We start from the raw sequence: 13,634 nt of genomic DNA, 5'->3' as shown, positions 1-13,634 counted from the left end.
ACATACCTATGAGTCTTCATGTGTTTTTTACAGTTCAGTGATGTTTTGAATGTTTTTTGACAATATGGACACATGTATGGTCGCAGGTCATTATGGATCCCCATATGTCGCCTGAGGCTACCACCAGTAGTGAAGGCCCCGTTGCATATAAGACACTTAAAAGCTTTCAATCCAGTGTGTGTTCTAATATGTGCTTTCAGAACTCCAGCTGATACAAAACCTCTTCCACACTGAGAGCACTTAAATGGCTTTTCACCAGTATGTGACCTTATTAAGAGAAAGCAGAAGTTAAAGTAGATTTAACTGTTTGAATTATGAAGTTATTAAAAGACTATTTTACTGACTTTAAAATGAGCAAAATAAACCAAATTAAGATGACTGCTGTACAGACAGAAAAATCCTCAGTTAAGAAAATTCAGAAATTAAAGCTTTAATAAATTATAAACAACCTGCATATCACCACTAGCAGGGCTGTGATGCTAGTCAGAAGCATGTCCAAAGCAATGCTGTCTGACAGTTTTAATTATGTTCTACAGTCCAATCTCCTTTTCTGATCCTACTCTGCCCTAATTAAAACATTTGGGGTGGTTTTTTCCACACCAGATAATATACTATGTCTTCAGGCTAGTGTATTATCATTCACATGTATTTTCTTCAGTTTAGCTAAAAGAATGTCCACAAAATTTTGAGGGAAAAAAAAATACAGTCCTCCTCATATTATTTACTACTACTACTACTACTACAGTTAGTAGCAAAGTTTTTGGGAAAACATCCTGAACACCCCCTGAACAAGGCACAGTACAACCAGTCTTTCAGACCATGAAAGCAATATTAAAGTGGGTAAACTCTTTATCAACATGTCCCACTCACTATACCCTTCCTTCCAGAGGTGCTAATTTCCCTTTCAGACTATAGAGAGATATAAAACAGACTCAAGGACAGGTTAGAAAATTGTGCACTGTGCAATGAGAATTTTAAGGGTTACAACTGTAGCATCCCAGACATGAGAGCTCAGAGGAAGGCAATGTGAAATGGAAGATAAAGGAAACAAGTTTTAATAAAATTGGGAAAAATTAGGGGTGGTTTACGATTACAGTGGCCTTAGAAGGCTATGACCACCACATCAAATGCCATAATAAAGAAGTATGACAGATATCTGTTTTGCTACCAATATACATCTGTGGAAGTAAGCACTTGTACTGCTAGGACTGCACATCAAAATGAATTAATCCAAACTCTCCTCCAATTTTACCAGAAAAATCAATTATCACCGATTCACTATTTAAACAATGGTAAAAAAAAAAAAGTCTTTTCAGTGGAAACTATACAAATTTCATACATTTCCATAAATCTATTACATATATTTCCTTTGTTCTTTGCATTTATTTTACCTGATGTGTTGTTTAAGATGGCAAGATTTTTTATAGGCTCGTTGGCAATAAAAACATTTGTATGGTCTGTCTCCATCATTCACAAAATTATTGTTAAAATAATTTTGGAAGAACTGGCTATTCCTTGGGATTGGCTGGATAAGACCTGCACACAAAAGCACACACAAAAAGGAAAAATTAGTAAATTTATTCCAAAGTTTCAGGAGTCTGAAGAGCTGAATTTGAAAAAAGTGACTGAACTTTTCGTATGGAAGAATATGAAAAAAATGAGCACGTTTTCAGCACTTAAAATTATGCGTGGACGTATTTAGTATTCTATATACTGTATTGTACATGGTATCTATTTTAGTGATAGCTCTTTCATCCACAGGTCCACCTCATTACATTAAGTCTCATATATGTCCAAAACCGGCATTAACTTTTTTTAACGCTGACAGTTACAAATTCATTGCTAACCAAATAGTTTTTCACGCTATCAACTTCCACCTGAACCAAACAACATTTGGTCAACGTATCATTGATATACATTATAATTTGACAAATATTTAATATACATTTTGTGATAAGTACAAAACACCATGATACATATATCTGCCTTTAAGGCTAAAAAAATAAAATAAAATCAATGAAAATTTATTGTATTTGTACATAATCAACTTTGGCTAATCAGTCAGTCTTGCTAATTCTCTGGGCACCTCCAAAAACTCATTATTATTATATCCTGAAGTCATTCAAGTGTAGATGTGGAAAATCAGTTAAAAGTTCCTGCTACTAAACACTTCACTGCTAATGCAAGAGTATGCTGTCTCAGAAGCAGCAGAAGGGCATCATCTCAAGCACCATGACAGAATGGGAACAGGAACAGATTTCTCAAGTAAACAAACTCATCATTCATACATCTGTGAACTAAAAACTACTCATCTCAATACTAATACACAAGGCTAAAGGAGTGATGCAAAATCTCAACAAACACACAAAAGATCCCTTATGGCCCTAAGTTTTTCCTTTTATGCTCTCTCTCCCTTTTTCAGGCCACTTCATCTAGCATGCTAGGTTTCATATCCAGAAAGGAATGCCCAAAGCATTTCTACTGACTTCCAAGTGTAACTGAAAAAAGCAGAAGACAAGAAGAGAAAATTCTCTCAATTTTGAGAAGAGATGGCAACAATGAAAAAAGAACAAGTTTATCTGCCCCAGACTTTAAAAAGTTTATGTGTATATATGTACTTTTTACATATATATAAAAACACATATATGCCAAAACTTCCTTCATCTTCCCCAACTTCTGTTGGTCTAGTAAAAATATTTGCTCCTAAAACAAATAAAAAAAAAAAACCACACACAAAAAAAAAGAACACACCCCCCCCCCAAAAAAAAAACCCAAAAACACACAAAAAAAATCAACACAAAAAAAAACCCAACAACAACAAAAAAAACAAAAAAAAAAAAGCAAACAACAAACCACTACCAAACCCACAACCCTACTTTCTGAATTCCTTCTGGCACTCTTCTGTGATGATAATTAATAGAGGCATACAGGAGATGACACAAAGCCTCCAAATCAGAAGACAAGACACTCCATATGACAAATATTTGCTATCAAGTTATTTTTGATCATATAAAAGCAGAGTAATTCAGTTAACTTTTAGAATACAAGACAGCTAACTTGTGAGCATATCCCAGGTTACAGTGGCTCTGGTCTGCAGAAGCACTGCAGAAATCCTGCACAACATACATAATGGAACAGAAATAAAAAAATCCTAATAAAACACTTCCAATTTATTTACTCAACCTGCTCAACTCGGATAAATGAAACATTTTTCTGAACTGTTAGAATAGTTAAAGGTGGCTCTACACTCGATATAGCAAATCGGTAAAACAGTTCCAAGCGGAACATTCAACAAAAAGGTAGTCTTCCTCCTATCAGTTCCATCTTTAGAACCACAGGATGCTAGAAAAATTACAATAAAATTTTGCATTTTCTAGTCAATGAATAACATCAACTAATGCAATAAAATGAAACAAACATTGTACCATTCTGCAGACTTTTTAATAGGCTTTTAGAATAATTTCAACTTTTTTTTTAAAAGCCAAATACGTATCAACTTGTTTTCCTCAAAGCTGACATTCAAAGATTAACACTATAATAGATCAACAATGCTAGTTTCTAGCACTAGCCTAAGATAAACAAGATTTCTTTCCTGGGAACCATGGAAATATTGTCTGTGGGTTGGAAAAACATGACACCTTCTAGGCAAATGGTGGAACTTCTTATTTTCACATTAAACATTCCAGTATCAGCAGAGTTCATGTGCTATCAGTACCTGCAGGAAACAACTTTTACAGTATTTCTTTTTAAATTTTTGGTTTTTTTTTTCCCAAAACCCAGAAATTCACTGCACAGATTTCAATTGTATTGGAACGCCTTTTCTTTAAAATCAAGAAACAGGACTGTTTCCAGGGTTTACTCAAGAAAGAAACATTGTGTGATCCAAATTTCTGAAGCTTTTGGCTAAGTTTTGTTGCTATTCTGAAAATTCAAGTTTCATATACCTGATACCAAAATAACCACTTCTCTTGCATACAGTAATTCTTGGAAGCAGTGAAAGAAAAAGGATCTTTAAGGAGTGAAAGCTTTCATCAATATAACATAAAGATATTACCAATATAACATTCTACTATATTAAGATGACTACACAAAACAGAAGGCAGGGTCAAATTATAATGAAGAGGAAATGCCTTGCCCACTACGCTGACCTCTACTGGACAAGAATGCATATTGTCTTGATTAGGCTGCACAACTCACCTTCTTCAAAACATGATTTTATGTAATGTTATAACAATTACTCTACAACAGAATTAAAATAACTGCATGACTTTTCTATAGCATATTCCAGAATTACTCTGCTCTCTTTTGAACTATTACCACTAATCCAGTTGAAGTCAATTGTAACAAATACACTAAAATCATATAATGCACTGACTCATTAATATATGTAATCTGAATAAACGATAATCTTAAGAACAATCTAGGTCATGAACTGGCATCTCTTCTGTAACAACAGTCCAATTCAACTCCTCTCCTAATGGAATATAAAAATGCACTCTTTTCTTCTGGCAAGGATTATACAATTTCTCTGTAAATAAAAAAAGAAAGACTCTTCTCAATAATACTAGTGCAAGCAAACTATAAAATATGGCAGTTTTATGAAGCCTGATTTTTTTCCAATGACTTATTTCAAAGTGCATCTTTCTGAGTAAGCTCTGATTAAACTGATAATTAACCCTGTATTTTCCAGTTAAATCTAAATTTCAAGAGAGCATGGATTTACTCGCTCTTTACCTAAATCAGTTATGAGTATGGGCTCTTGTAAAGGTATGTCTGGTACTGGAGCATTCGTCTTTCCTACTCGAACTTTTGCCGGTTTACGTTGATGTCGCAGCTTTCTTAGTTCAGTATGTTTAAAATGTGAAGCAATGTGAGTTTTCCGGTGGCCTGATGTTCTGAACTTTTTGTCACAGTGAGGACAAGCAAAAGGCCTAACACCTGCAAAAGATTAAAAAAAAAATTAGTTTGTGACTTTATTTCCGCTGTCATAGAAATGTCATTTTGGAATACATGTTATCTAGCCTGCATTTTCTTCGTTTTCTGTCAGGGTGCTTATTGTTAAACAGATTTTCAAAATAGATCTATAAAATCCAATCAAAATTAAGTATGGAATTGCTGAAGTACTAACTGGTTGTAACACATCACTTTAAGCAAGCCTGCTATCAGGAAACTGGATGATGCAAAAGTGACAGCAATTTTCAAAGGGATCCAAAAGCTAACCTAAGAATTGCAGATAGCAGAGCAAATGTCCTTCCAAAACAGACCGTTAAAAAAACTGTGAGAAAAAAGCATCAAACACATAGACAAATGATACATAATAGAAAGCATGCCAATAGGAATTATTTATGAAATACTTTTGCAATGCAAAACCCAGTAGAAATTTCTCCGTGGCAAGGATACTGAAGAACTTGTTACAGAGAGAGGCAAAGCTGACAAACTTTCAGCTTCTCCTGAAGGGGAAATCTTGGACTTATAAGGCTAGGAAACACGACTGAGTGTTATGAAGAAAGTGCTATAAAATCACAGGTGGAAAAAACGCACAAGAAATAAAAATGAACCAGTCTTCACAGTACAGTAGCTAAAACACCATACAATACTTTACTCAACACGTAGCTCAACATTTCAATTCATTATGTCAGGTTCACATGGGTTCAAATCCAATTAGCTATGGTCTTCAGAACAAAAATCTACAACGTGCTGCCGACTGCAGAGGTACAACCTGCTTCACAAAGCCCTCAACCCAAAGATTAGCATACACTGCTAAGAAGCATTACTGTAGGCATCCCCTTTTCCACATGCTGCCATCAGAGAGAGCACAGTGGGCTAGATGAATTTCGAATCTGACCCAGTAAATCTAATCTTCCAGACAGAGAAAGAAGCAAACATCTCCGACAGCAAGAACAATTGCGCTGAATGATGCCTAACTACATGGTAGAGTTCTGTAAACACACTGTATTTTTCAAGGCACCTAGTGCTTTTGCCACTTTGTACGAGTCTGGCTTCTTAAATAGAGTAAGGGTGACTCTGAAGTAACTGAAAAAAAATATTGTTTTACAAAAAAAAAAAAAAGTGAAAAACTTTCTGCAGATGAATCAAATCCTATTTCATGGATTAAAGGCATCTGACTTTAAACCATAAAGGCACATAGCCAGTGAATGACACTTCTGCAGAACATATAAATACATAAACAGGAATGAAAGGAAAGAGAAGCACATTTACAAGCTTATCTTGCTGAAAGCTGACTGACCTCCAAGAACAAAGAATGAGAAGTGGAAAACAACTGGGTAGTCCACCAAGAGTGGAAAATTCATTTTTCTCTATGTAGAGGAGAGAAGTTCAGCCACAGAAAGACAGATATGGAAGATATCATATATGGTGCAATAAAGGACAAACCAAACAAAGGCGTTTTACAAAATGCAGTGTAAGATACTGAAAACAGGTAAGCTGGCAAAACCATGAAGCAACAGCTTATTATTGAAGGCAAAACAGGAGGTAAACAAATAGTCCCAGGTGCTACAGTGAAATTATCAAAAAGTCTGGGAGAGGGGCAGGAAGAAATGATGCAGAGTAAATACAAAAGATGACTGGGGGTCAGTAAAATCGGAATTCAAATTCTGAGAGTACGACTCTTTAGAAAGCACACTCAGAATAGTGATATTCAAAAGGAGCAACAGCTGACTCATAATCAGAGAACTAAATGTCCATGGCTTTTTTAAGAGCCCAAAGTTCCAAAGCCATGAAAAACTAGAAAGATATAACAAAAATTAAGTTCATTATGTAAGAAATTAAAACAGGTTAATTCCCTGACAGATATAATATGACAGGGTAGACATCTCTACAATTTAAGCACTTCAATTATCTTTTTCCATTCAAGGTTTCACTCACATTACAGAAAATACAAATGCAATTTTGAGGCCTTACCTGTGTGTAGACGAATGTGAACTTTTAAACTCCCTGAGGTGGAAAAGCATTTCATACAAAATTGGCACTTGAAAGCCTTAATGCCAGTATGTGTTTTTATATGTGCTGTGAGAGTACTCTTAACAGCAAAGGCGCGGAAACACTGGGGACACTTGAAAGGCTTCTCATGGGTATGAATGCGAATGTGGCGCACTAGATCACTTGGTTTTTTAAATTCTTTAGAGCAATATGGACAAACATGCCACCTTACTCCATTTTCTTCACGTATAGAACCTAAAATAAGGAACATCAAAATAAATGTGGTTTAAGCATTTCAGCAGTTCCCCAGAAATTCCACCACACTGGTATTATGCAAACCAATCAAATCACAAAAACATTTTGTGAAATAGATGCCATTACAACACACTTTGTCAAAAATTAACTTCTCTATCAGATGCTTCACAAAAATAGGGATGGACTGGAATGACAACAATAAAGCCCAAGAGAACCCTGTTGAAATTGAAACATTTTCATACTACAGAATAGAAAGAAGGAAAAAAGGAAATAAAGCTAAGAAATGTCTGACTCCACAGAACGTAATTTTTACGCCACTTAGAAATACAGAACGTAGTTGCAATGCAATATACTAGATATCTTATAAATACAGTATTAACACACAATTATGCAACAATGAATCTAAATCCCTAATCATAACCACACTGAATTACTTTAAGTGCTAAACACTTATTTAAATTAGGCAGATAGTTTATATGGGCCTTTCTTCTGCAAATTCAGACTTTAATTACATTTTCTAAATTTTTATAGGAGAAATTTTTTTTCAGAAAGATTTACAATTTAACGCTACTTTCTCACAGAAGTTATGATCCAAAGGTTTTATTCTGGGCAAAAATGACAAAAGAATCTTCTAAATCCTATCAGGGTTTTTTATTTATGTATGTTGGTCAATATCATCTATTCATTCATTTAGATAGGTTCATATAGTGGGTTTTTTCTGTAAACTATATCAATATGCTGATTAAGTTATTTTATCAAAAAATAAAGGTGGCTGTGTTTCACTGTACTGTAGAAATCTTCTATTTTCATTTGCAGTCAGAATTAAACAGTTGTTATTGTTACACACATGGAACAAAGTAGTTACTATTACCAGAGGAAAAAGTTAATGTTGAGTTTTAGCACAGTTATGCTGGATGAGTTTTCAATTTTGGATCAATTTCTGCCTCCCTTGTACAGAAAAAAAGTAACAACAGTGTAGCTATGAAGATACTACCGACAGAGCTCAACGACTGCTTATTTTAGCACTGTCTCCACCAGGCCAGCCATTAAGGTATGATGGCTATGTTTGGAACAAACCTTCTAGCAACCTTAATGCTAACTAAAGTTGCATTTATGCACATGGAGACAAAATCCAGGCTTGCATACCCACAACAGAGTATGGAGGTGCAATATTAATATGTAATAAATCAGCACTGTGATTCCCAACGTAGGTGACATGAAGTACTATACATAATGCCAACCTTCATCCTTCCTGACATGGCCTAGTTCAGTGACAATCTGCATGATTGCAGCAGTACTGCACTTCTGCCTCTGTAAAGCCTCACTTCCAAAGAGGAAGAGTAGTGCTTCCAAGAACTCTGCTATGGGACACACCATAAAATCCCAATCCTCAGAGAAGGATGATGGGAAAAAAAGCAAAAAGATTAATATTCTTTTTTGTCCTTTTCCATAAATTCCACTGGTTTAAATCTAGAAGATTTGACAGCATAACTTCACTTAATGCCATTCTGACATGGTTTTGCACCAGTACAGTGAAAATTTTAAATCCTATTGATCACAACTTCCACAAATACAATGGTTTAGACAAGAGTAAATGAAATTTCTAACTCATCCACAATACGTTTTGGGAAATTCCTTTATAAAGCCATCAACACACCCACACATACTACAGACCCTACAGCACAAAGAGCAGCAGGCAGTGGCAACATTACCAGGTAAAAATGATGACTTCTTCTTAATAAACTTTTTCTCTTTTTTATCCAATTTATCTGTACTCTCTTGCTCCTTATCTTGTTCTGCATTATTAGAGTCAGCCTGATGATTTGAAAGTGTCTGGACATCTGGGTTCTGATCCTGTGCCCCAGGAGTCTTAGTTTGGCTGCAGTCAGTAGAATGTGCAGAGACGGGAATTGAAGACAACCCACTGTTTTCTAAAGCTTGCTAAAAGAACAAAATACTTCTAGGTTAAGAAAGAAACATTTCACTATTGTCACAATGTTTCTCAAGCAAATATTTATAAGATATATCACAACTATAAATGAAGAATTAAATGTCTCAACCTCTCAAAATATCAGCTGATTTCAAAATTGCAAAAACATTCTTACACAACACTGACTTCCGATTGTGAGATTTTAAGTTGGATTTCCTGCACTAGTACATGTTCCAACATCTGCCTTTCAGAAAAATGCCAATTATTTCTATAGAATCAAGAATTTCCCAGGAACATACAGCTATCTCTTCTGCCTACTAGATGACAGAACAGTTCTGCACAAATGTCAAATTTGAAGCCCATCCATACGATCAGTGATTAAATGCTTATACAAAAACTTCAAGAACCAACCTCAAAGGCCAATTTAAAAAAAAAAAAAAAAATCTATCAAGATAATAGTTACATTTCATGCTGCAATTCGCTGCAACCACACATTACTTTCCAGACATTAGAGAACTCATACACATAGTTACATGTAACTTTCAGGTCTTCCAAAAAGAAATTTAAATGGTACTTAGAAGACCAGAGATGAAGAAATTGCTTAAAGTTAGCTGGCTACCACCAATACTAAAGAAGTTTTTGTTCTATCCTATGCCTCTATGGAGGCTGCACTACAAGCACAGGCAGTTGCACCTCTTCTGTTACAAAGCATCTCCTACTGCCAGTATCTAGAACAGCATAATGGTTACAAGATCACTGGTCAAGCCGGGAAGTAATTTTCTTGCACAAATAGGAAATATTCAAATAACCCTTATTAATTAGAACAGGATAAAGGCCCCGTATACATTCTCATTTTTTAACCAGATAAAAATATTTATTTTTTCCCTTTTAAACGTCATCAAGTTTTAAGCATGGCCTAATCTAAGGACAAGCCAGAAAATGCTTCTAGGCAACAAAAAAAGAAAGCCAAAGGAATCAATGAAATGTCATTGTATGGGTATGTACGCTTAAAGCTTTCTTCTGGGTCATATGATCAGTATTTATAACCTTGCTTCTGTAATATTGTACAAAGATACCTTGGTGTGTTCCATACCCTTTCAGTAGATCTTTACAAGTCTTTCTTGACTGATAAACCATTTAAAAATGTAGAAGGAATGCTATAATTGAACATACTGAGAACAAATTTGACTAAAACAAAAACAAGAAGGAATCCACTGAAATGGAAAGCTGTTCTCACGCAGAGCTCTTACCTGCAAAATATCTCTATTGATTCCCACTGCAATGTTGAGCTGCTGACCAGGTTGTTGAGGTTGGTTATTTTCTACAGGACCTGGTTCTGATAACTCAAGGAGCTGCTGGATGACATCAGTTACAGCCTGCTGACCCTGGTGAGCAGTAGCTGAAGAAACCTGGTTTTCTGGCTGTTGAAGAAGTGGAGACCGAAAATGTGTGGCCTGTAATATACAGTGGTACATTTGTAAAGGAAGATGAAAAGGATGTAAGAACTGTTCAGCTTCCTCATCTCTACAAGGATGTCCACTTGACTAAGACATAAGAATTATACAGAGCTGTTTACTTACTTACTCAAGAACTGCTTCTGTATACCCCTTTTCTGGAGTTCTTCCCAAGCTACAAAACTGTAAACTTACAGCTTGAATTACATTTACCGTAACTACTGAACCTTCAATCAGTTTAGAAAATAGAGGGAATACTCAATTCCACATGTAGAGGTCACATGAAAAGTAATTACAAAACAAATAAATGGCACTGGCACAGTTGTCCTTTTAAAGTTCACATTTAACTAAAGCAAGTCATTTACGAAAATAACCTTCTATTAGTTGAGATTTTTTTGTATTGTTCTTGTCTTGTTACATCAAAAATTTTCAGAACAAACCATTAACTTTTTCCCATCAACTTTCAGCCCTCTAAATCTCTTAGCTTTGGATGAATTTCTTTATACTCTAAAACTTTAAATATACATGGAGCTGTGTCAAAATACTAAAATCACCTTGAAGTCTAACAGCCAAATTTCGTAATCTTTGATTTGATAATTTTATCTGAGGCTACCTTAGTAACAATTATGAAGAAACGAAAAAGTGACAAAAATCCTCGGTACTTCTTTTTAAAAGCAAACATACAGACTCTTTCTGTTCTCCGTCATTCATAAATTTCTTTTTCTTATAACAAATAGACTGCATAAGTATGCCATTACTGAAACAAATACTTTCAATAATTTATTTTACTGCACAAAACAAAAATATGTAATGGCTAGCCCCATAATTCTTTTCCTTAGAGCACACTGTATATTTGCTTCTAATATTCATTTCTCTCTTCCAAAAATAATCACTTCCAAGCATGCACATATATATATAAAACACTATCTTCTTTCAGGTAGTTTTTAACCAGGAATACTCTTAGACTTCATGTACATGATATTTCTTCCAATCAGAAAACTCCCCTGAGATTGTCCTATACTGATAAATTACACTGGACAGTTAAAAATGACACTGTCACCATATTCGAGATGGTTAAGAAAAATTAGCTTAACTTAGTTAGGTCCTGCAAATTTGATGAAATAGTGTTAATGCCTTCTCCTGAGATGATCTAAAACAAACCCTTATCTCATTTCTCTTGCACGCACGTGAAATAGCACTTGCTATTTTGCCAATTTAACCATTACTTCATCTTTTTTCACCTCACCAGCATGACAGATGGAAAGACTCCACTTCTTCAGAATCCAATTTTGCAAAAGTGCTATAAACATTTCAATATGTGGTTTACAAAATAAAATACACTATATGGCATTTTCATTGCAGTAAACAGGAAATGAAGCAAAGGGTTTTGCTAAAGAGTGTAACAGCTCTTGATAGAGATCATTCATTTTCCTGATACAAAAGCTCTTTAGTGGAGTGAGAAGCCTACACTAGAAATCTGCAAAATTCTTCCAGCATTTAGCAGGAGGAAAAAACCTGTTAATTAAGGAACTGCTCAACAGACAAACAGCAACTCCACATCAACAAGCAGGATGTGCATCTGAAGGCATGGAAACAAGCAGACAGTACATCAAAGGAGGAATATCTGAAAACATGTAACAAAATTGCTGCTGATTCACCTTAGCATGGAGGCCTGTCTGCATTAGTTTTGATGTGATGCCATATTTCCTTTTCCACTAGATTGCCATATGGGTTACAGTATATAGTTACTATTGTAAAAATAGAAGGTACCCTAGCAAGTGGAAGGAGAGAGTTCAGGTTTCTGCTCTAAGTGCTAGACTAGCAAAGCATGGTTGGGTTCTTAAATCCACCACACCTAAGCTGACACTGACTCTGTAAAGGGTCAGACTTAAACTGCTTGGTGGCTTAGCAGTTACTAAGTCATGCTCTGGAGAAGAAACATTTTTGAAGACACTACTACTACAGATGGAACTAAAGCATTTCTCTCAATTGGTCAGCAAGAATGCAGGAACAGTGGGTAATGGGATCTGTTGCTCCAAATTGGAGCCACACAATATGACACACTGATGCAGGAGACTCATTTCAATATTCAGATTCAATGAAACAAAACAAAAAAAACCCCAAAACAAATAAACAAAACAAAACAAGCACCTACCAACCAACCAACCAACCCCAAAGAAACAAAAAAACCCATCCTCTTGACTCCTGAGAAACAAGTAGGTCATCAGCTCCTCTATGAAACTCGATTTACTGGACAGCTTTTGAATACAAACTACCACACACAAAACAAAGTCAAATGAGAAATGCAAAACTTGAACTTAAATAATATTCAATATACTTAAGTATTAAATCATACTTCTTTTAAAAGAGTGATTTCTAAGAGATCAATATGAATTGACAGACTGCATTCTAGGCAAGCTCCTCTCTTTCTAGAACATGAACTTGGCACAAGTATATGAAGATCGTAATTTTCTAAAGCTTCATTATTTAGGAATATATGTTACATTTACTCCAGTATACTTTAAGTATACCCTAAGTTAATGATTAACTTCTTTTCAGACATGTGCTTTCACAGACACACACACAGCTCCCCCCCCAAAAGAAATAGGCATCACTTCTCATAGCACTCTTTAGCAACAGAAAACTATTTCAACTTGTTAAAAAAATGAAAAAATGAAAACCTGCTTAAAATAAACTGCTTCTGAAGAACGGCTGGTTTTAGTATTTTTAAAAATTTAATAAGCAACATAGTATAACTATTTATTTATATAATACAGAAAATATTAGCAATTAATTAGGTCATATCAGTTCTGTCTATCTCTAAGTTAACTGGTCCTTGAACAATGAATTCAGAGTCAAGATATAAAGAAAGTGGATAGACTGGTTATGGTGACTTTAAAGCAACACTGCCAGATTTCTGAGTCCTTGGTTTTGTGAATTCTAGTACACAAGAAGAGTATCAGTGGCTGATGTTGTGAAAGGTGGAATGCAGGTGAAGTTAGACTGTCACTAATATACCATGCTCCAACCTGCAGCTAACAAACAACATGCTACAT

The 13,634-nt window shown here is 35.1% G+C and overlaps 1 protein-coding gene across 11 annotated transcripts in view; it reads right to left on the bottom strand.

Moving 5' to 3' along the window:
* The window catches only part of ZNF236 (zinc finger protein 236), a 74,118-nt gene that overhangs the window by 29,283 nt on the left and 31,201 nt on the right, over positions 1 to 13,634 (bottom strand). For 8 of the 11 annotated variants that reach the window (XR_009742615.1, XM_061448931.1, XM_061448924.1 and 5 more), the window contains 6 exons: positions 10,375 to 10,578; positions 8,907 to 9,135; positions 6,922 to 7,194; positions 4,735 to 4,938; positions 1,392 to 1,536; positions 7 to 267 (listed from right to left, as the gene is read on the bottom strand). Coding sequence is in view for 10 of the 11 variants with exons in the window: in XM_061448931.1 (XP_061304915.1) it covers positions 7 to 267; positions 1,392 to 1,536; positions 4,735 to 4,938; positions 6,922 to 7,194; positions 8,907 to 9,135; positions 10,375 to 10,578 (1,316 nt within the window). In the remaining variant the exon portion in view is untranslated. Of the gene's footprint in view, positions 1 to 2; positions 268 to 1,391; positions 1,537 to 4,734; positions 4,939 to 6,921; positions 7,195 to 8,906; positions 9,136 to 10,374; positions 10,579 to 13,634 lie in introns of all 11 variants that reach the window. The other 3 variants (XM_061448925.1, XM_061448928.1, XM_061448933.1) reach the window with 3 other exon arrangements.

The sequence above is a fragment of the Pezoporus flaviventris genome, unplaced genomic scaffold (assembly GCF_033815535.1).
Source record: "Pezoporus flaviventris isolate CSIRO_AGI_PZ_B2104156 unplaced genomic scaffold, CSIRO_AGI_Pfla_v1 ptg000007l, whole genome shotgun sequence".
In the NCBI taxonomy this organism is placed as follows: Eukaryota; Metazoa; Chordata; class Aves; order Psittaciformes; family Psittacidae; genus Pezoporus; species Pezoporus flaviventris.
Note: the sequence above shows the minus strand (reverse complement) of the source record. Positions and strands in the feature narration are given on the sequence as shown.